Source organism: Hyperolius riggenbachi, chromosome 7, assembly GCF_040937935.1.
Source record: "Hyperolius riggenbachi isolate aHypRig1 chromosome 7, aHypRig1.pri, whole genome shotgun sequence".
NCBI lineage: Eukaryota > Metazoa > Chordata > Amphibia > Anura > Hyperoliidae > Hyperolius > Hyperolius riggenbachi.
In genome coordinates, this window is record NC_090652.1 from 214,810,878 (window position 1) to 214,827,436 (window position 16,559).

Here is a 16,559-nt window from a genome sequence, read left to right on the forward strand (position 1 = left end):
ATTAACCATTCAATTGCAGCATGTGTTTAGGGACGCGCAGCCTTTCCACCTACCTTTTCTTAATCCCATGTTTTACCTTTACTGTTACCGTAAATTCCGGCGTATTTTTAACCCCTGAAAATCTTCTGAAAAGTCAGGGGTCGTCTTATACGCCGGGTGTCAGTCAGTACTTGTGCCAGACTGGTTATGCAGCCATGGCGGAAAAGCTTCAATCCAAAGCTTCCTGCAATACTGGTAGCATCTTGCGAGCAGCTGCTCGCACGGGTAGCAGGGCAGCTTCCTGGTTTGAGGGTCACCTGTCTGGTGACGTGTACGCTCACGCTGGAAAAGATTGCTGTCGGAACACACTGTAGTGTGGAGCGCAGACGTCACCGGTCAGGTGACCTGGAACCAGGAAGCTGCTCTGCTACCCACGCGAGCGGCTGCTCGCAAACAGCTACAGGGATTGCAGACAGCTTTCACTTGTAACGGATTTTTCAAATGGATCTTTACCCGATGGCTGCAGCAACAGGTACATAATTTAAAGCTCTGCCTGGCACACCCTGTACTATATATTTACTATACTATATACTGTATGTATTCTGTACAACTTGTACAACATCTGTACTAAAAAGATTACAGCAAGCTTTGCCACTCCTGAAGAAGCACAGCCCTATCTCGTTTCCTTCCCCCAGATGACTGCAGCACCCAGTAATGGCAGTTTTATGTTTTAAAATACTATCATATTGATGTGAGGTGCAGAGGGTGTATACAGGGGTGGGCCAGGAGGCATGGTTTGAAGAGGGGTAGTCTTATACTGCGAGTATATACCAAACTCTATTTTTAACTGGAAAAGTTGGGGGGTTTTCTTATACAATATATAAATGGTATGTCATACAGGATTCTGCCTGTAGGAGAAATCATGTAGGGGAAAGAGATCATGTCTATGGCAATGATCTATTAATCTGATTTGATCAATATTACTTGTGTTTATATACCACAAATAAAGAATAACACCTGTAAATATCGCTAGTAGATATTCATTTATGGACTGGAAAAGAAATCTGCGAGTATGTGTAAAAATCCATGGAACATTGCATAAAAAGGCACTAATACTTTAACCAAATAAATTATCTCAAAACGTGCTATGATCAGCAAGACATAGTAGTATATAAAAAGATAATAGAGATTAAACTCAGGTCTGACCAGAGAGAGAACTGCACCTTTAATGTCCAGTTGAAATGAACAATGGAGAGAATAACAGAGATACATACTAAGAGTGAGAGAGAGGAGATGCTTCAGGTTTGGCAATCTGGTCTCAATCCTCTCTCTCCCTCCTATGTCACAGTGACAGACAAGAAGCATTCATACCTAGACAGGCTGATCTCGCCATCACGCCCATGGGAGTCGTCAAGAACATTAGGTTCGCTGCAGGAGGGGGAGGGAGATGAAGCATTGAAGGGATAGAAAAAGCAAACAGAAAACAAAAAAATGCATGCAAAAGCATAAAAAGATAACAAAAATGTCTATAAATAAAATAACTTAAGTACAAACCAACAGCAAGTCGTCTAAGGTTTTTGGCATTCTACACTTAAATGTTACAAGAGTAGGGACAGAAAGAGATGGGTTGGGGGGGATGCATTGCCAAACGATGGAACTGAGGAGATTTAGGAGAATACGAGAGCAAGCAAGAACCTATGGTCCATGACCTGGTGATTAAAGCAGCAGTACTAGAGGAAAATACAGCCATATCTAACAGCCTACATGTTTTCTATGCAACTTCATTGAACTGTGCTCTCTGTTGGGCATATCTACTTGGGAATCACCTGTTTGCAATATGGCAATGCATCTGCTAGCCACATTGCCTTCCATTTTACTTTATTGAACAGCATTAAATATGCCATACTGGACAATCTGTTGACCTGCATAGACTTTGAATTACAGTTGCCATGTGCTGAGAGCTTATTCTTACACATCCTGAAGTTGGATTTTGGCTATCCTTGTGGATTGATACTACCATATAATTATATTACTTAATTCTTAAAGGACTCTTTTTTATACAATTTATGAGTAATACTGATTTCTATTTTCACCCACTGCCTTGACACTTAGATCCACCATTTGCACAAAGGTGAGAAGAAAAGACTGGCACTAGATGTCAACAACACTGCATAGGTCCAATTCACCGGATTCTGTATTCAATGCGTACACGTGCACTCTGAACAAAGCACTGTAATGGTAGCAAAGAGAAAAAAATAGAGGCACTGTGCTTGCAAAAAAGATATACCTTTAATCCACGATGGGGAGACACATCAGGGTGAATAGTGGGGGTGAGGGAGGCCTGACAGCTGTTTCGCTTAAAAACAAAGCTTCCTCAGAGGCCAAGGGAAAGAACTGTTCTTTCCCTTGGCCTCTGAGGAAGCTTTGTTTTTAAGCGAAACAGCTGTCAGGCCTCCCTCGCCCCCACTGTTCACCCTGATGTGTCTCCCCATCGTGGATTAAAGGTATATCTTTTTTGCAAGCACAGTGCCTCTATTTTGTTCTCTTTGCTACCATTAGATCCACCATTTGCTATTGATCTTATTGTAATGTTTGATTAGTAAATGTTTTGATATATTTTTCATGTCTGGCTCATTGAGCTGTGTTTGGGGTACAGATGGGTTCTGTTTTTTGCCTTCAGAAGTTATTACCAAAGAACGTTACATATGTATAATTGCTTTATACATTATTGACCTGACCAGTAGTTTAGTAATATATCAAGGTCATGTATCAGGGTACATTTTTATGATATTTTAATTTGAGAACTTAATACTGGAACATTGCTTTTATAATGTACATAACTAGGTGACACGGTCAGCATAAGTCAGCCAGCAATGCATATTATACAAGCAACATACACATAAATAATTCATATTGCTTATTATTCATTTAAAATCCCTTAAGAGGCAAATCCGCAGTTCAGTTCATACAATTATTTACTAACTTTCATAGTCCCCTGGGCACCTCTCTAGTGCTAAACTCGGGTGTTGCTAGTTATCCATGATTTCTGCAAAGCATGAAGTACATAAATAAACAGTTTATTTGATTCATTTATTTGCTGTATGTTGTATCACAGTGAAATTAAAAAGTTCCCTTGCAAATATATATATATATTAGGTTGTACAGGGCAGGCTAAATAAAGCATGATGAGGACAGCCATCAACCATAAAGTTTGATTGATGCCATAGACAGAGCCTGCTGCAAATCATAAATTAAAACTCATGGAGTAAGCTAATGGTCTCATTGGGATCTCTCGGGCTGCAGGGATTGAAATAAAAACCCTCCCAAAATGTATTTTGGTGCTTTCTTGCATAAGGCATTATCCATTATGAGAATGAAACAGCTAAAGACAGGATGAAATCATGCTTTATTTAGTCTGTAAAACGTTTATATGTATATTTTATAGGGTCCTTTAAAAATGTTTTACCTGGGCAAAGTTAAAGATGAAAATCAAAGTCACTTAATGACTTATGACTTGTATAGTGATGATGTAAACATTTTTGAGCTTATGTGGAGTTACCCTTTATGGACCATGTTTGAGACATACACTGTGTAGCCCACTAATAAAAAGATTCAGATACTCATTTCATCTGCATTCTGCACTCGGCTCAAGCACATCCTATAAAATTCCTAAGACATAACAACAAAAGTTGTTTAGGTGATACCTTTAATGATTAACCATACAAGATTTCTTTGCAAGCTTTCAAAACTTGGAGTTTCTTCTTCAAGTATGTTACAGAACTGGATCAGAACCGTAAATGCAAAGACATCTTGTAAAGTTAGTTGTTAAAGGTATCACCTAAACAGCTTTTGTTATTATGTATTCAGATTCTCTCCATGAATAACACCAGACCACAAGCAACTATAAAATTCCAGTGAGCTTTTGGTCAAAGGAAAGAAACACTGATTACCTAGTGTTTCTAACCTTCTTCCTCATTAAAAAAAACACCCCAGACAGTTCTTGCATTGATTTCCATCTGTCACTTCTCTTGTACTGATCTCATGCTCCTGTCTTGATCAGTGAGTGCTTTGGTTACAGCTCTGAAACCTCATACACATAAACAAGGCAGGTTCTCTGGCATTGATTAGGGCTTGATGCGGGAGGTGGAGGCTGACATAGCATGAGTGGCATGGTGACTGGGAGTGGACAATGTCCTCAGCCAGGGATCAAGCTGAGTTGATCCGCCAGGTGGATCGCGTGCTGCCATGCCAAGGGGGATTGGAATCTGCTATTCACACTCTAGATTCTTGCCAAAGGTAGTCGAGTTTAATTCAGAGTGTGTACAAAGCTTTTTAAGGACCAAAAACTGTATTTGCCTTTTAGAAACAATGACAAATTCTAGTTCTGCTGCTTTAATCATACAGTAGAGGGCATCATAGATCTTCCATGGAACTCAAAAAAGGGGCACCTAAACAATGAAAAACATACATAACAAGCTTTCCTGTTATAATAAAAATGATTTAAATTATACAATTATCAACCAACAAAAGCCAATGCTTCTCTTCAGAACTACTGTCCAGTACATACAATCCACCTGATTATGTACATTTAGTTAAAGGAACACTGACTCTTTGACCCACAAAATATCAAAAATAGGTACCTAGCCAACAAACAGAATATGGCACTAAAACAAATATGAGACGCAGCACTAGACTTACAGATTACGCTTGTTTTCGTCTAGACTGTCTCTTAAACAGGTGCTTGTACCTTGACATATTGTATGATATTGTAAATGATGTTCATTGCAAACATCTCAGAACCTTTTACTCCTGATGTTGGGGATTAGTTATCTCACCACAAGTCATTAAAATAAAATAAAATAAAATAAAAACATTTTAGCAAGGGTGTTGTGAAACAAGAGATCAAGGGGCAATGTGAACCTGTTTCAAGAGAAACACAATGGAAAAGAGGAACCGGTAGCTCCCAAGAAAGTCTGTAATCCGGTCATATTCTTTAGTATTAATGTGGAACTATTGCACAGTGTAAAAAAATGATAATCACTGTAGTTAAACACAGTTTTTTTAGTTAAACAATTCCATAATAGCTCCCAGTGGAAGAAATATACCAACACTGCTCAGATATAAATAAGGTTACATATGTGTGTCCTGAATTGAGAAATTAAACGTTTTCAGTTTTGAATTGTAAAAGAAAATGTATGGATTTGCTCTACTGAATCCATGTGATATTGGTTTGCTGTTTACCTTGTGCACTATTTTTGTTACATTAACTCCAACTGATGATTTTTTTTCTGGCAATCACATAGTTTTCGTTTCAGTAACACCAACACAAACACAGTTCCTGGATGGAGGAGACATTACACTGAAGATATTGTGTTCCTTACACTGTCACATTTGGTGTCATCACTGGAATGATGCAGAATTGCAGATTAACTCGCAGGACTCACTGGTGATTATTGGATGATTTAGAGGTCCTAACTATCAAAAGGTATTGCAGTGATGTAATGTTTCCATGACAACATTGCTATGTGTAGATTGTACCAATATCATAATATGGTTAAGATGTTTCCACTCTGTGTGGAGTTTTAGTTACTATGCAATGGATGGACAGCACAGTTTACCTTTGGCTGGGAAGCATGCCACCCTCAGCCTGGGGGACAGACATGCTGGATGTGTGACTGGAGAAACGTCTTCTACCAATGGCACTCAAGAGGTACGCATCCTGTTCACTTACCACACTGGGCATGCTGACAGAATCATCTAACAACACAAAAACAAATCACACATTTCTAATTATTTCTCATGTGAACCTTCTAGAACAATGTACAGTTTATTCTTTTAAAGGGTACCAGGCTGTAAGCATATTTTAGATACTGTACTTACCGCAGTAGGAGGAAGCCTCTGAATGGTCTAGAGCAGGGGTCTCAAACTCGCGGCCCGCGGGCCATTTGCGGCCCTCGATACAATATTTTGTGGCCCTCACCGGCAAAAGCTTCCTTATAGTTCGCTTCAGTGCTCCCAAGTAATCCGCCGCATCCCCGCTGCTAAACGAGGGCTGCAGAGCCCCCAAATTGCCCGGGAGGCAATCCGCCGGCATTTCCTGGAAGGAGCAGAGCTTTCAGCTTTAGCTCTGCCCCTCCTGACGTCAATCGCCGCACGGATCGCCGCCTCTCCCCGCCCCTCTCTGTGAAGGAAGAGTGAGAAGGGTGGGCAGAGGCGGCGATGCGCCGTGATTGTGAAATTCCTTATGCGGCCCAGCCTCATCCTGACTTTGCCTCCTGCGGCCTCCCAGGTAAATTGAGTTTGAGACCCCTGGTCTAGAGGCTTTCCCGGTCTCCCTTCGACCCTCCTGCACTGTGCTGCTTGGGACCCTCGGAACAAGCTTTGCCGTCAAAGTCAAAAATTGCTCACAGCTGCGTTCTCCTCTGTGTACGAGTGCGGCCGTACTGCACAGTGAAAAGTACGATCCAAGCCTAGTATGGAGCCGCTCGTGCACTGCTTTTTTCTCTGTGCATGAGTGGCTTTGCGTTACTGCACAGGCGCAAACCTACTGATGCCTGCACAGTGCAGCTATGATCACACACGGAGGGGAGTGCGGCCATAAAGAAAAGGGGGCTTGATTCACAAAGCGGTGCTAACCTACTTAGCACGTCTAAAGTCTTTAGGCTGGCTAACCAGGGTGCTAAGTAGGTTAGCACCGGTTTTCTCAATCAGATCGCGCGCTAAGTACCGCGCGCAAAATAAGTCCCATAGGCTTTAATGGGCACTTCGCGCGGAGCGCCGTAAAGTTTTACGCACATAAAGTTTTGCACGCGTAAAGTTTTACGCGCGAAAAGCTCGTTTAGACGTGCTAAGGGGGTTTTCACAGGCGTGCTAACAGTTAGCACCGCTTTGTGAATCAAGCCCTGGATGAGCACCGGTCAGGAGCAAAGGGGTCGCAGAGGATCCAGGTTGCCTCTGGATTATCCAGAAGCTTAATGCATATGGGCCCCAAAAGTTTGTAGATTACTTTGATTTTGCTATAATGTGAAACCTGTTTAGTTTCAAAAAGGTTTAATTGGTTTAACCAGAACAGGTAATCATTACAGCAATTGTGAGTATGTCCACTTCGGGACTGGGCAGAGTATGATTATTAAAGTACAGGTTCAACATAAACATAACAAATAACAGGTATGCAGACATCCAATATATAAAGCAGTGTTACAATCTTCATAACAAGAGAAGCAAGCAAGGGAGGGTTCAGTGCATATCAAAGGCTAGTCCACCAAACGAAGTTGCGATCACAATCCTGCCCTCCTAACAGGAGCCTAGGATTTCCCTGTAAAACAAGCAGGAAATAGTGCAATACTGCCTCATAAGAACCACCACGTGATTCACTTCAGTAGTTTGTGCAAATAAAGGCCTCCACCCAGGACTATAGGAAAGCAAGGGGGATCTTTATGCCCCCTCTGTGAGTCTCACTCACCAGATTGTTTCTTGGGTTTTATGCATAACAGCCCTCCTTCCTGGGCAGCAACAGCAACAGTAATCACCTTCAAACACAAAGCGGAACTCGCATAGTGTAAAAAAACTTTAAGATTTAATAAAAATGCTTAAAAGATCTGCGTACCAGATTGAAGATCAAACAAGCGCTTCTCTATGTGTGCCAGCACCGCCGCGGTCGGATCTCCGCTGCACGCCACAGTCCCCGCTCTGATCAATTCCCCCTTCCGTCCTGCGTGACTCCTAGCTCCCGGAGCTAGGAGTCACGCAGGACGGAAGGGGGAATTGATCAAAGCGGGGACTATGGCGTGCAGCGGAGATCCGACCGCGGCGGTGCTGGCACACATAGAGAAGCGCTTGTTTGATCTTCAATCTGGTACGCAGATCTTTTAAGCATTTTTATTAAATCTTAAAGTTTTTTTACACTATGCGAGTTCCGCTTTGTGTTTGAAGGTGATTACTGTTGCTGTTGCTGCCCAGGAAGGAGGGCTGTTATGCATAAAACTCAAGAAACAATCTGGTGAGTGAGACTCACAGAGGGGGCATAAAGATCCCCCTTGCTTTCCTATAGTCCTGGGTGGAGGCCTTTATTTGCACAAACTACTGAAGTGAATCACGTGGTGGTTCTTATGAGGCAGTATTGCACTATTTCCTGCTTGTTTTACAGGGAAATCCTAGGCTCCTGTTAGGAGGGCAGGATTGTGATCGCAACTTCGTTTGGTGGACTGGAATTTGTTGGAGAGTGTGTGTACTCGGTTGAAGTCTGCGGATCCCCAATACAAAACTGGTGACATTGGTGCTAACTTTATACTATTTATATTGCTGTGGAGCGCTGTCCTTTTCTCCTCTCCTGGGAGTGATTTTTGGTTTTCTGCATATCAAAGGCTGTTTCTATAGTGTATGACGACCATTCTATGGGTGGACAATAACCTGTATTTGCTATTCTACTCGGGTAAATTGTTTATACTTGTGTCCGGCTACCTTGATAGTATCATTAAAATTGTCTAGATATTGTGGGTGAGACACATAAAATTATTTTGGGACACTGCACTGCTGCTAAGAGAACGGCGGGTGGGGCTCACTGTATTTATTTAACTAACTATGGGATCAATGGGCTTGGGAAAAACAGGTTTGGTTTTACGGTAATTGTTTTTATCCCGTGTTACTGTTGGTCAATAAAGGATTTTTTTCTAAGGTATTACTGGAGTGTAAGAATTTTGATTTACATTAGTTAACTGGCTAGAGAAACTACTGTTTCTTGTGTTGAAGCGGCTACCTTGACAGATCTAGCTATGAACACATAAGGGAAACTGGAGCTCTGTATATTACTTGTACTTATAATTTCAATGCAAGAGAAATATATCAGACATTGAACCTCTCAGAAAATAACTAAGACAATGAAGTTTACATTCATTACTATGAGGCTCTTCTACTCACTTTCTTCCTCCTCCTCGTCTGTACGGCTGAGTGTGTCCTGTGAGGCTTGCTGAGAGTGCTCACTATCTTGTTCCCATACTGTTCCTGTCCCTGTGTTGGAGCGCGACATTGTGGCCAAACTCAAGCGGTAAGCAGAGGTGGAGGTGCCAACGGTGCTGATGGATGTCTTTCCTTGATAAGCTTAATAAAAGAGTTTGATATGTATAAACACTGGAATCTCTTAATACAAAAGCTACAATCGTGATAATCGGAAGATGTATGGACACCTAACTTAGCCCTGAATTCATGTTTATGCCTATGTAAAGGTTGTAAAAGTAGTTATTAATGTAGTCGCTGGCACGGCTGGTGCTGCCATTAAGGCAAAGAGGGCAATTGCCGCAGGGCCCCCGACCACTGCTGGGCACCCCATGCTGCTGCTGGACTCCCCCCCCCCCCCCCCCCCAGGAGTCACCCGGCCCATGAAAGATGTGTGGTTGCATTGAGATAACTGAACTGTCCCGGCGGCACTGCTACATCTATGCTCCCTCTTCAGTCTGCTTCTTCTCCATTCGGCGCATTTATTTATGTATGACATGCGCCACATGGAGAAGATGCAAGACAGAGCATAGGATGGAGCAGCGTGCGGGGCCAGGGGAGTTATTACAACGCAACCACACATTATGCAGGGGTCCTGGGAAGCTTCTCCATCAGGGGACTTTCCTTCCGGCAGCCAACTTGGGGGCCCTGGGAGCTGACTTTGCTTTGGGGGGGATAGGGCCCCCCCCAGGTTACCTTTTGCCCCAGTTGTGCGGCTCAAACTGGCCCTGGTTACTGGACACAATTTAGGACAAAATACTCAATAAGTTTTTGTGGCAGATTTACTTTCCGATCAATTTCCCAATCGCTTTTCTGATCAATTTCCGTTTACTTTTATCAGAAAATCGATCGAAAGCAGATCGGACCTGTCGGAAATTATCTATGGAACCATATATCTGGCGAAAAAATTAATGGTGTATTCCCAGCATTAGAGACATGACAAATCGGCCAAACTATATCTATAGACACCTATGTTTATTTTATTTAAAACCCATCTGTAGGCACAGATTTATGGAAAAAAAATGTAATTATGTGACCAAAATATGCACCAAAATATGCTGGATTAAGATGGTCAGTTTTAGGTTGGGGGTGGGAATTCTGCTGTTGCTTTAATCTCATCATTCTGCTATTCAGACTGCAGGAGGCAGGCACAGAGTGAATGTGTCTACCAGACAATTGTTGGCTATAGCAATAACAGGCTGAGGTGCAAGAAGTATTTAGTGTCTGGCCTTCTGTTCATATACTTTAATTATAATTAATTATTTGACACAAGCTCAGTGGCGTAGCTAAGGAGTTGTGGGCCCCAATGCACGTTTTTTTTATGGGAAATGACATAGGTGTCTCCCACAAGATAAGACAATGTACATGAGCCATTATTGTGGGGGAAAAAAAAAACATTTCTCAGCATTTATTTACATTTGAGCAAACAGTGTCTAGTCCAAAATTATTCATACACTTCACAAACTGTTACAGTCTGTGGGAAAAATCAAAAGTTCTATACCATTTCAAATTGTCCAAGCTGTTCTAAAGCATCCCAATTACCCTGATTAATTGGGAACAGTTGGTGTAATCAACTCAACAGCTAAAACACAGCAGCTCTCTGCACTTGGTTTGTGGGCAGTCATGGCTAAGACAAAGACAAAGACCATTTCTAAATGTTTTCAAGTTCTAGTGGCTACAGTGCAAAGTATTATTAAAAAATCCAAGACGTTCCGCACTGTGGAAAATCTCAGAAGATGTGGTCCGAAGCCAACAGTGACACCTGTGCTGGCCAAGAGGATAGTGAGAGAGGTGAAAAAGAATCTAAGCATCACCACCAAGGCCATCCTAGTGAATCTGGGCACCACTGTTGGCAATGTCTCAAGGCAGACAATACAACGGACACTGCATACTGCTGGGTTCCATGGATGCAGCCCAAGGAGGACACCACTTCTCCAGATAAAGCAAACAAAAGCTTGCTTGGCCTTTGCAAATGCTCATCTGGACAAAGAAGAAGACCTCTGGTCTTCTGTGTTATGGTCAGATGAAACACAATTTTAATTGTTTGGTCACAATGATGTTTCCTTCATTTGTTGTAAAAAAAAACCCAGAGAACACCATCCCCACTGTCAAACATGGTGGTGGGAACCTAATGCTTTGGGTGTGGTTTTTCAGCCAATGGACCAGGGAACTTAATCACAGTAAACGGCACCATGAAAAAAGAGCAATACATGAGGATTCTCAACAACAACAACATCAGGCAGTCTGCAGAGAAACTTGGCCTTGGCCACCAGTGGACATTTCAGCATGACTATGACCCAAAACACACAGCAAAAGAGGTGAAGAAATCATTAGCAGACAACAACATTAACATTTTGGAGTGGCCGAGCCAGAGCCCTGACTTGAATACAATTGAGAATCTGTGGAGAGAGCTAAAGATCAGGGTGATGGCAAGAACACCCTCCAACCTGAAATATTTGGAGTTCATTGCTAAAGATGAATGGACAAAAATACCTGTAGAGACATACAAAAAGCTGGTCTGCAATTATAGGAAGTGTTTGATTGCTGTAATAGCCAATAAAGGTTTTATATTGATTATTGAGAAGGGTATGAATAATTTTGGACTGTGCAGGCCTGCGGCCCCGCATGCACCACCGCTAGCCAACTGGACGACAATACTCGTCCAGTTAGACTTTACCTGCGCTTATCTGGACGAGAATACTCGTCCAGATAGGCTTAAGTGGTCAGGGGTACAGCTAAGGTTTTGGTGGCACCAAGCAGTCCATAACTTGAGGCCCCCATCCACGAAAGTTTTGTGCACCGCTTCTAAAAAATGGACAGCCACACCTCAAAACAAGGCGAAAATGGGCGTGACCAAAACATGATGTGGGTGGAGCCAAATACTAGCAGTTTCTAGGCTAAATTGCACCCAGGGCGAGGGTGTAAAATGCGCCCCCAACATGCGGTTACGTCATCACAGGGGGCGCTGTTACCATAGCGACAGATGCCGGGACAGGAAGTAGATAGAAGCTGTCAGGATCGAGGAAGGTAAGTGGGAACTTCTCTCTCCCCGTCGCTCTGCCTGGTGCCAGCACACCTGCCGCCTGGTGCCCGTACTTCCGCCGCCAGCAGAAGAGCAAGGCCCCCTGCAGTGTGAGGCCCCAAGCGAGGGCTTGGCTTGCTTGTATGCTGGTGGTGCCCCTGTAAGTGGTTAAGGTACACTGGACCTAGTAACAGGACTGCTGGCTCTCTATGTACTGGACGGTAGGGCTTTTCAGCCTCTTTTAGTCCCCTATACATTCCTAGGGGTTTTGGGTCACTCCAAGCTCCTTGAGTATTCTGTATGTACTGAACTAATTTTGTGTTGCAATCCAGCCTTCCTATTGTATGTTTCTCCCAGGATTTTAGTTTCCTGAGAAGTGGGCAGTTCTTATAACACTTTCATAACAGGTTTACCTGTGAAACGCGTTGTACTGCTCCAGCAAAGTGTGATTGTACTTAATTATATCATGTCTCCACACTCTCTCCTCATAGTGTCTTACACTTCATTTTTTTTTTTTATTTGAGCTATGCTATCTCCTCAGCTAAACATTTTTAACAATGAAGATAATAAATATCATACAAGTCATTTAAAAAAAAGTATCTGCTTTAAACAGCACAATGCTAGAGTTGCACATTTGACAATAGCTTAACCCTTACCTGATCCACTGTGAACTGCCTCCTTCAGGATCTTCAGCTCATTATTGAACTCATTAATGAGAGAGCTCTTACACAGAGGTCTTGGGATAAAGCGTCTCTCCAGCTGATCGGCTATGTGCTGCCGCGCACTCAGCTCTTCCTGGGTCTCTGCCGGCTGTGCTAGCAACTGAAAAAGTGCGTTATAGGTTTGTCAACCAACTCTAGGCACTGGCATAGTGACTACATTACTCAATGGCGTAACTAAGAAGCTGTGAGCCCCAGTGTAAGTTTTACATTGCCCCCTCCCCCCCAAGCACTCTATACATAACGATTCATACAGCACACCAAAACCAATCAAGGACTACCACAGTGTCAGAGGTGACACAGAATTGGATGGGAAGCAGTGTGTTAATGGTCACTACTATTCAAAGCATCTGTAAAAGTGATTATACCAGCACAGGACCAATAAAGAGCTAATACTGTGGTTGATGGTGGGCCCCTTGGGGCACTTCTGACCCAAGGGCCCTGATGCGGTTGCTACCTCTGCAACTCCTATTGCTACACCACTGACATTACTGTATGGTCAAACGTGTGAGATTTAAAGGTGAAAAAATAAAAGAGTTAAATACTTACCTATGGAGAGGGAAGGCTCTGGATCCTCTCCCCGTCCCCTCAGTCCACCACTGTCTCTGTTTAAAATGTGCACCCAGTTGTGTCTTCGGGACTCCTTAACCTCCTTGCCGGTTATCCCGAGCTCAGCTCGGGGTAACCTGCGCAGGAGGATATCTCAGGCCCCGCTGGGCCGATTTGCATAATTTTTTTTTTGTTACAAGCAGCTAGCACTTTGCTAGCTGCTTGTAACTTCCGATCGCCGCCGCTCGCCGCCGATCCGCCGCAATCCGCCGCGCCGAGTCGCTCCCCCCGCCCCAGAGCCCTGCGCTGCCTGGCCAATCAGTGCCAGGCAGCGTTGAGGGGCGGATCGGGATTCCCTATGACGTCCCGACGTCCATGACGTCGGTGACGTCATCCCGCCCCGTCGCCATGGCGACCGGGGAAGCCCTGCAGGAAATCCCGTTCTCAACGGGATTCCCTGCATACTCTGATCGCCGAAGGCGATTGGAGTGGGTGGGGGGATGCCGCCGCTTAGCGGCTATCATGTAGCGAGCCCTTGGCTCGCTACATGATTTAAAAAAAAAAAAAAAAAAAAATGTGCGGCGCTGCCTCCTTGCCGGATTTTTTAGACCGGCAAGGAGGTTAAAGAGAAACTCCAACCTAGAATTGAACTTTATCCCAATCAGTAGCTGATACCCCCTTTTACATGAGAACTATAATGCTTTTCACAAACAGACCATCAGGGGGCGCTGTATGACTGATTTTTTGCTGAAACCCCTCCCACAAGAAGCTCTGAGTACTGCGGTACTTTTGGCAGTTTGTTACAATGTAACAAGGTTCACAGACAGGAATTAGCTGTTTACAGCTGTCTCTAACAGCCAAAACAGCTAGGAGCAGCTACATAACCTGCCCACAGTAAAAATGTCACCATGTAATAAATGTCAGAATGTAAAATCGGGGAGAGGAAAGATTTTACAATGAGCAAACACTGACTAAATCATTTATACATAATTATGGTAAACAATGAAGCACTTTTTTACTACATTATTTTCACTGGAGTTCCTCTTTAACAGGCTTCAGACATACTCATGCCTCCCGAGTATGTCTAAAGATGGACGCATCCATACTGTGTATGCACCCGCAGACTCACATGTGAGCAGTACAGATCAACTCATCTTTGGAAGTACTCCAGGACCCAGGTACTTCTGAAGCCTGTAGGAGAAGTTATCTCAAACAATAATAATAATAATAATCGGAACATTTGTATAGCGCTTTTCTCCTGTCCGACTCAAAGCGCTCAAGAGCTGCAGCCACTGGGACGCGCTCAAGAGGCCACCCTGCAGTGTTAGGAAGTCTTGCCTTGAACTCCCTACTGAATAGGTACTTGATCTAGCCAGGATTCGAACCCTGGTCTCCCATGTCAAAGGCGGTACCCTTAACCAGTACACTATCCAGCCACTTACCTCGGGCAGGGCAGTTAAAAGGGTAATCATGTCGCATACCCTTCTTTAGTAGTTTTCCTTTAATCTGGCTCACCTGACATACTAGTTATCACAGATGTTTGAGATTGATTTCAGTGATCAAAAGAGCCCTGAGACACAATATCATCCATGAGGTTAATAGAAAAACAAAATAAATATTTAATATTTGTGACACATACAAGTTACATTATAATTTGGAACATGCTGTAAACTATTCAATATTTGGTTTGAAAAAATTGCTTTTGCAAATGATCTCACCTTACATTGGATGAAAGGTCTTAAAAGAACAAATATTGGGATCCGAGTTCTTACAATGAAATCCAGGAAGTCCCACAAAGCTAGTCCTCCCACCTTCCTTAATGCCATCTCTTTTACCTGCAGGCTAAGCTGGTACCATTCACTTCCCAGCTGGCGTTCAAAGCACACCAGGATAACTTTTAGAGCTGTGAAGAGAAAAGTATTTGACATGATGTGACATAATGCATTTCTTCTCTCCATTAACTAATTTTTACTTTAAACCAAATATGACCCCTTCTTGAGATCTCTGAGCAGCAGTTGTAGATGATGAACGACAATGGATTTCACCTTTCACTAATGAGGTCACTCTGTGACATGAATTGGCATACGTACTTCAGCAAAACTATAAATATTTTAGGACAAGGGTTGAGTAAAAGCTGGGTCAATGTGTATAGATGTGAGGCATGAATGATGAGGTGTACACCAGACTATTAGGCCATAGTAGATAGAAACTCACCAAGGTAAGCAGCTTGACTGGTAGAATCTGCAAGTCCTTCCCTTCGCAGGTCCTTTCCAGCATCGCCAGGGGTAGAACAATGTGCGGGTGAACTCTCCAACATGAAGTTCTTGCTGCGGGAGGTACTGATGATCCGCGGAGGGAGCAGGATGTTTATCACAGTCTGCAACAACAGGAAAACCTCCGGCTGCTCCAAGCAGGGGCTATCTAAGAGATCCAAGAGAGGGCAACATATACTGAGACATGCTAAGAAACATAAGAATACAAGGGGCAAAGAATAGTAAGGAGTTTGTGACACTCATTACAGTTTTTCCCTATCTGAACATTTATGGGCAGGGCGAGGACAGATTTTCCTCACAACCCAGGCCAACTTCAAATTGTATTTGTCTATGGGGTACTTGTTCAGATTCATGATAGCAGCAGGGTAAGTGATCTGCACATTTGCCTTTAAAGGACCTCTGTCTCAAAATCTTAAAATTTTAAATACAAGTAAACATACACAAATAAGAAGTAAGTTTCTTCCAGAGTAAAATGAGCCATAAATTACTTTTCTCCTATGTTGCGGTCACTTACAGTAAGTAGTAGAAATCTGACATTACCGACAGAGTTTGGACTAGCCCATCTTCTTGTGGGGGGTTCTCAGGGTTTTCTTTATTTTTAAAAGCACTTAGTGAATGGCAGTTGCTACGCCCAACTGCCAAAAAAGTGTGTAGCGAGCAGGGAGGCTGGCCAGCATCTTTGTATAAATTTTTTTCAGGGAATGTCTTTATAAAGAATAAAGGACATGCTGAGAATCCCCCATGAAGAGATGGACTAACCCAAAACCTGTCGGTAATGTCAGATTTCTACTACCTACTGTAAGTGACAGCAACATAGGAGAAAAGTAATTTATGGCTCATTTTACTCTGTAAGAAATATACTTCTTATTTGTATGTGTTTTAAATTTTAAGATTTTTGCGACAGTTCCTCTTTAAAGGGAAACTGAAGTGAGAGGGAATACGGAGGCTGCTATGCATATCAAAACTGTCCGGTTCTTGCACTGTCATGCCATATACAGGCTGCATACGATGTTTTTCAGTGTAAAA

At 43.0% G+C, this 16,559-nt stretch overlaps 1 protein-coding gene and 1 long non-coding RNA gene across 23 annotated transcripts in view; one reads left to right on the forward strand and one right to left on the reverse strand.

Moving 5' to 3' along the window:
- The window catches only part of UNC80 (unc-80 homolog, NALCN channel complex subunit), a 261,092-nt gene that overhangs the window by 41,246 nt on the left and 203,287 nt on the right, over nucleotides 1-16,559 (reverse strand). For 18 of the 22 annotated variants that reach the window (XM_068245196.1, XM_068245188.1, XM_068245180.1 and 15 more), the window contains 6 exons: nucleotides 15,475-15,681; nucleotides 14,979-15,163; nucleotides 12,649-12,814; nucleotides 8,896-9,075; nucleotides 5,598-5,736; nucleotides 1,351-1,407 (listed from right to left, as the gene is read on the reverse strand). In XM_068245196.1, the coding sequence (XP_068101297.1) occupies nucleotides 1,351-1,407; nucleotides 5,598-5,736; nucleotides 8,896-9,075; nucleotides 12,649-12,814; nucleotides 14,979-15,163; nucleotides 15,475-15,681 (934 nt within the window). The remainder of the gene's footprint in view (nucleotides 1-1,350; nucleotides 1,408-5,597; nucleotides 5,737-8,895; nucleotides 9,076-12,648; nucleotides 12,815-14,978; nucleotides 15,164-15,474; nucleotides 15,682-16,559) is intronic. The other 4 variants (XM_068245192.1, XM_068245191.1, XM_068245193.1 and 1 more) reach the window with 2 other exon arrangements.
- Nucleotides 5,518-16,559, forward strand: part of LOC137524826 (uncharacterized) — a 56,905-nt gene continuing 45,863 nt past the window's right edge. The window contains exon 1 of the long non-coding RNA XR_011022782.1: nucleotides 5,518-5,689. This is a non-coding gene — a long non-coding RNA (uncharacterized lncRNA). The remainder of the gene's footprint in view (nucleotides 5,690-16,559) is intronic.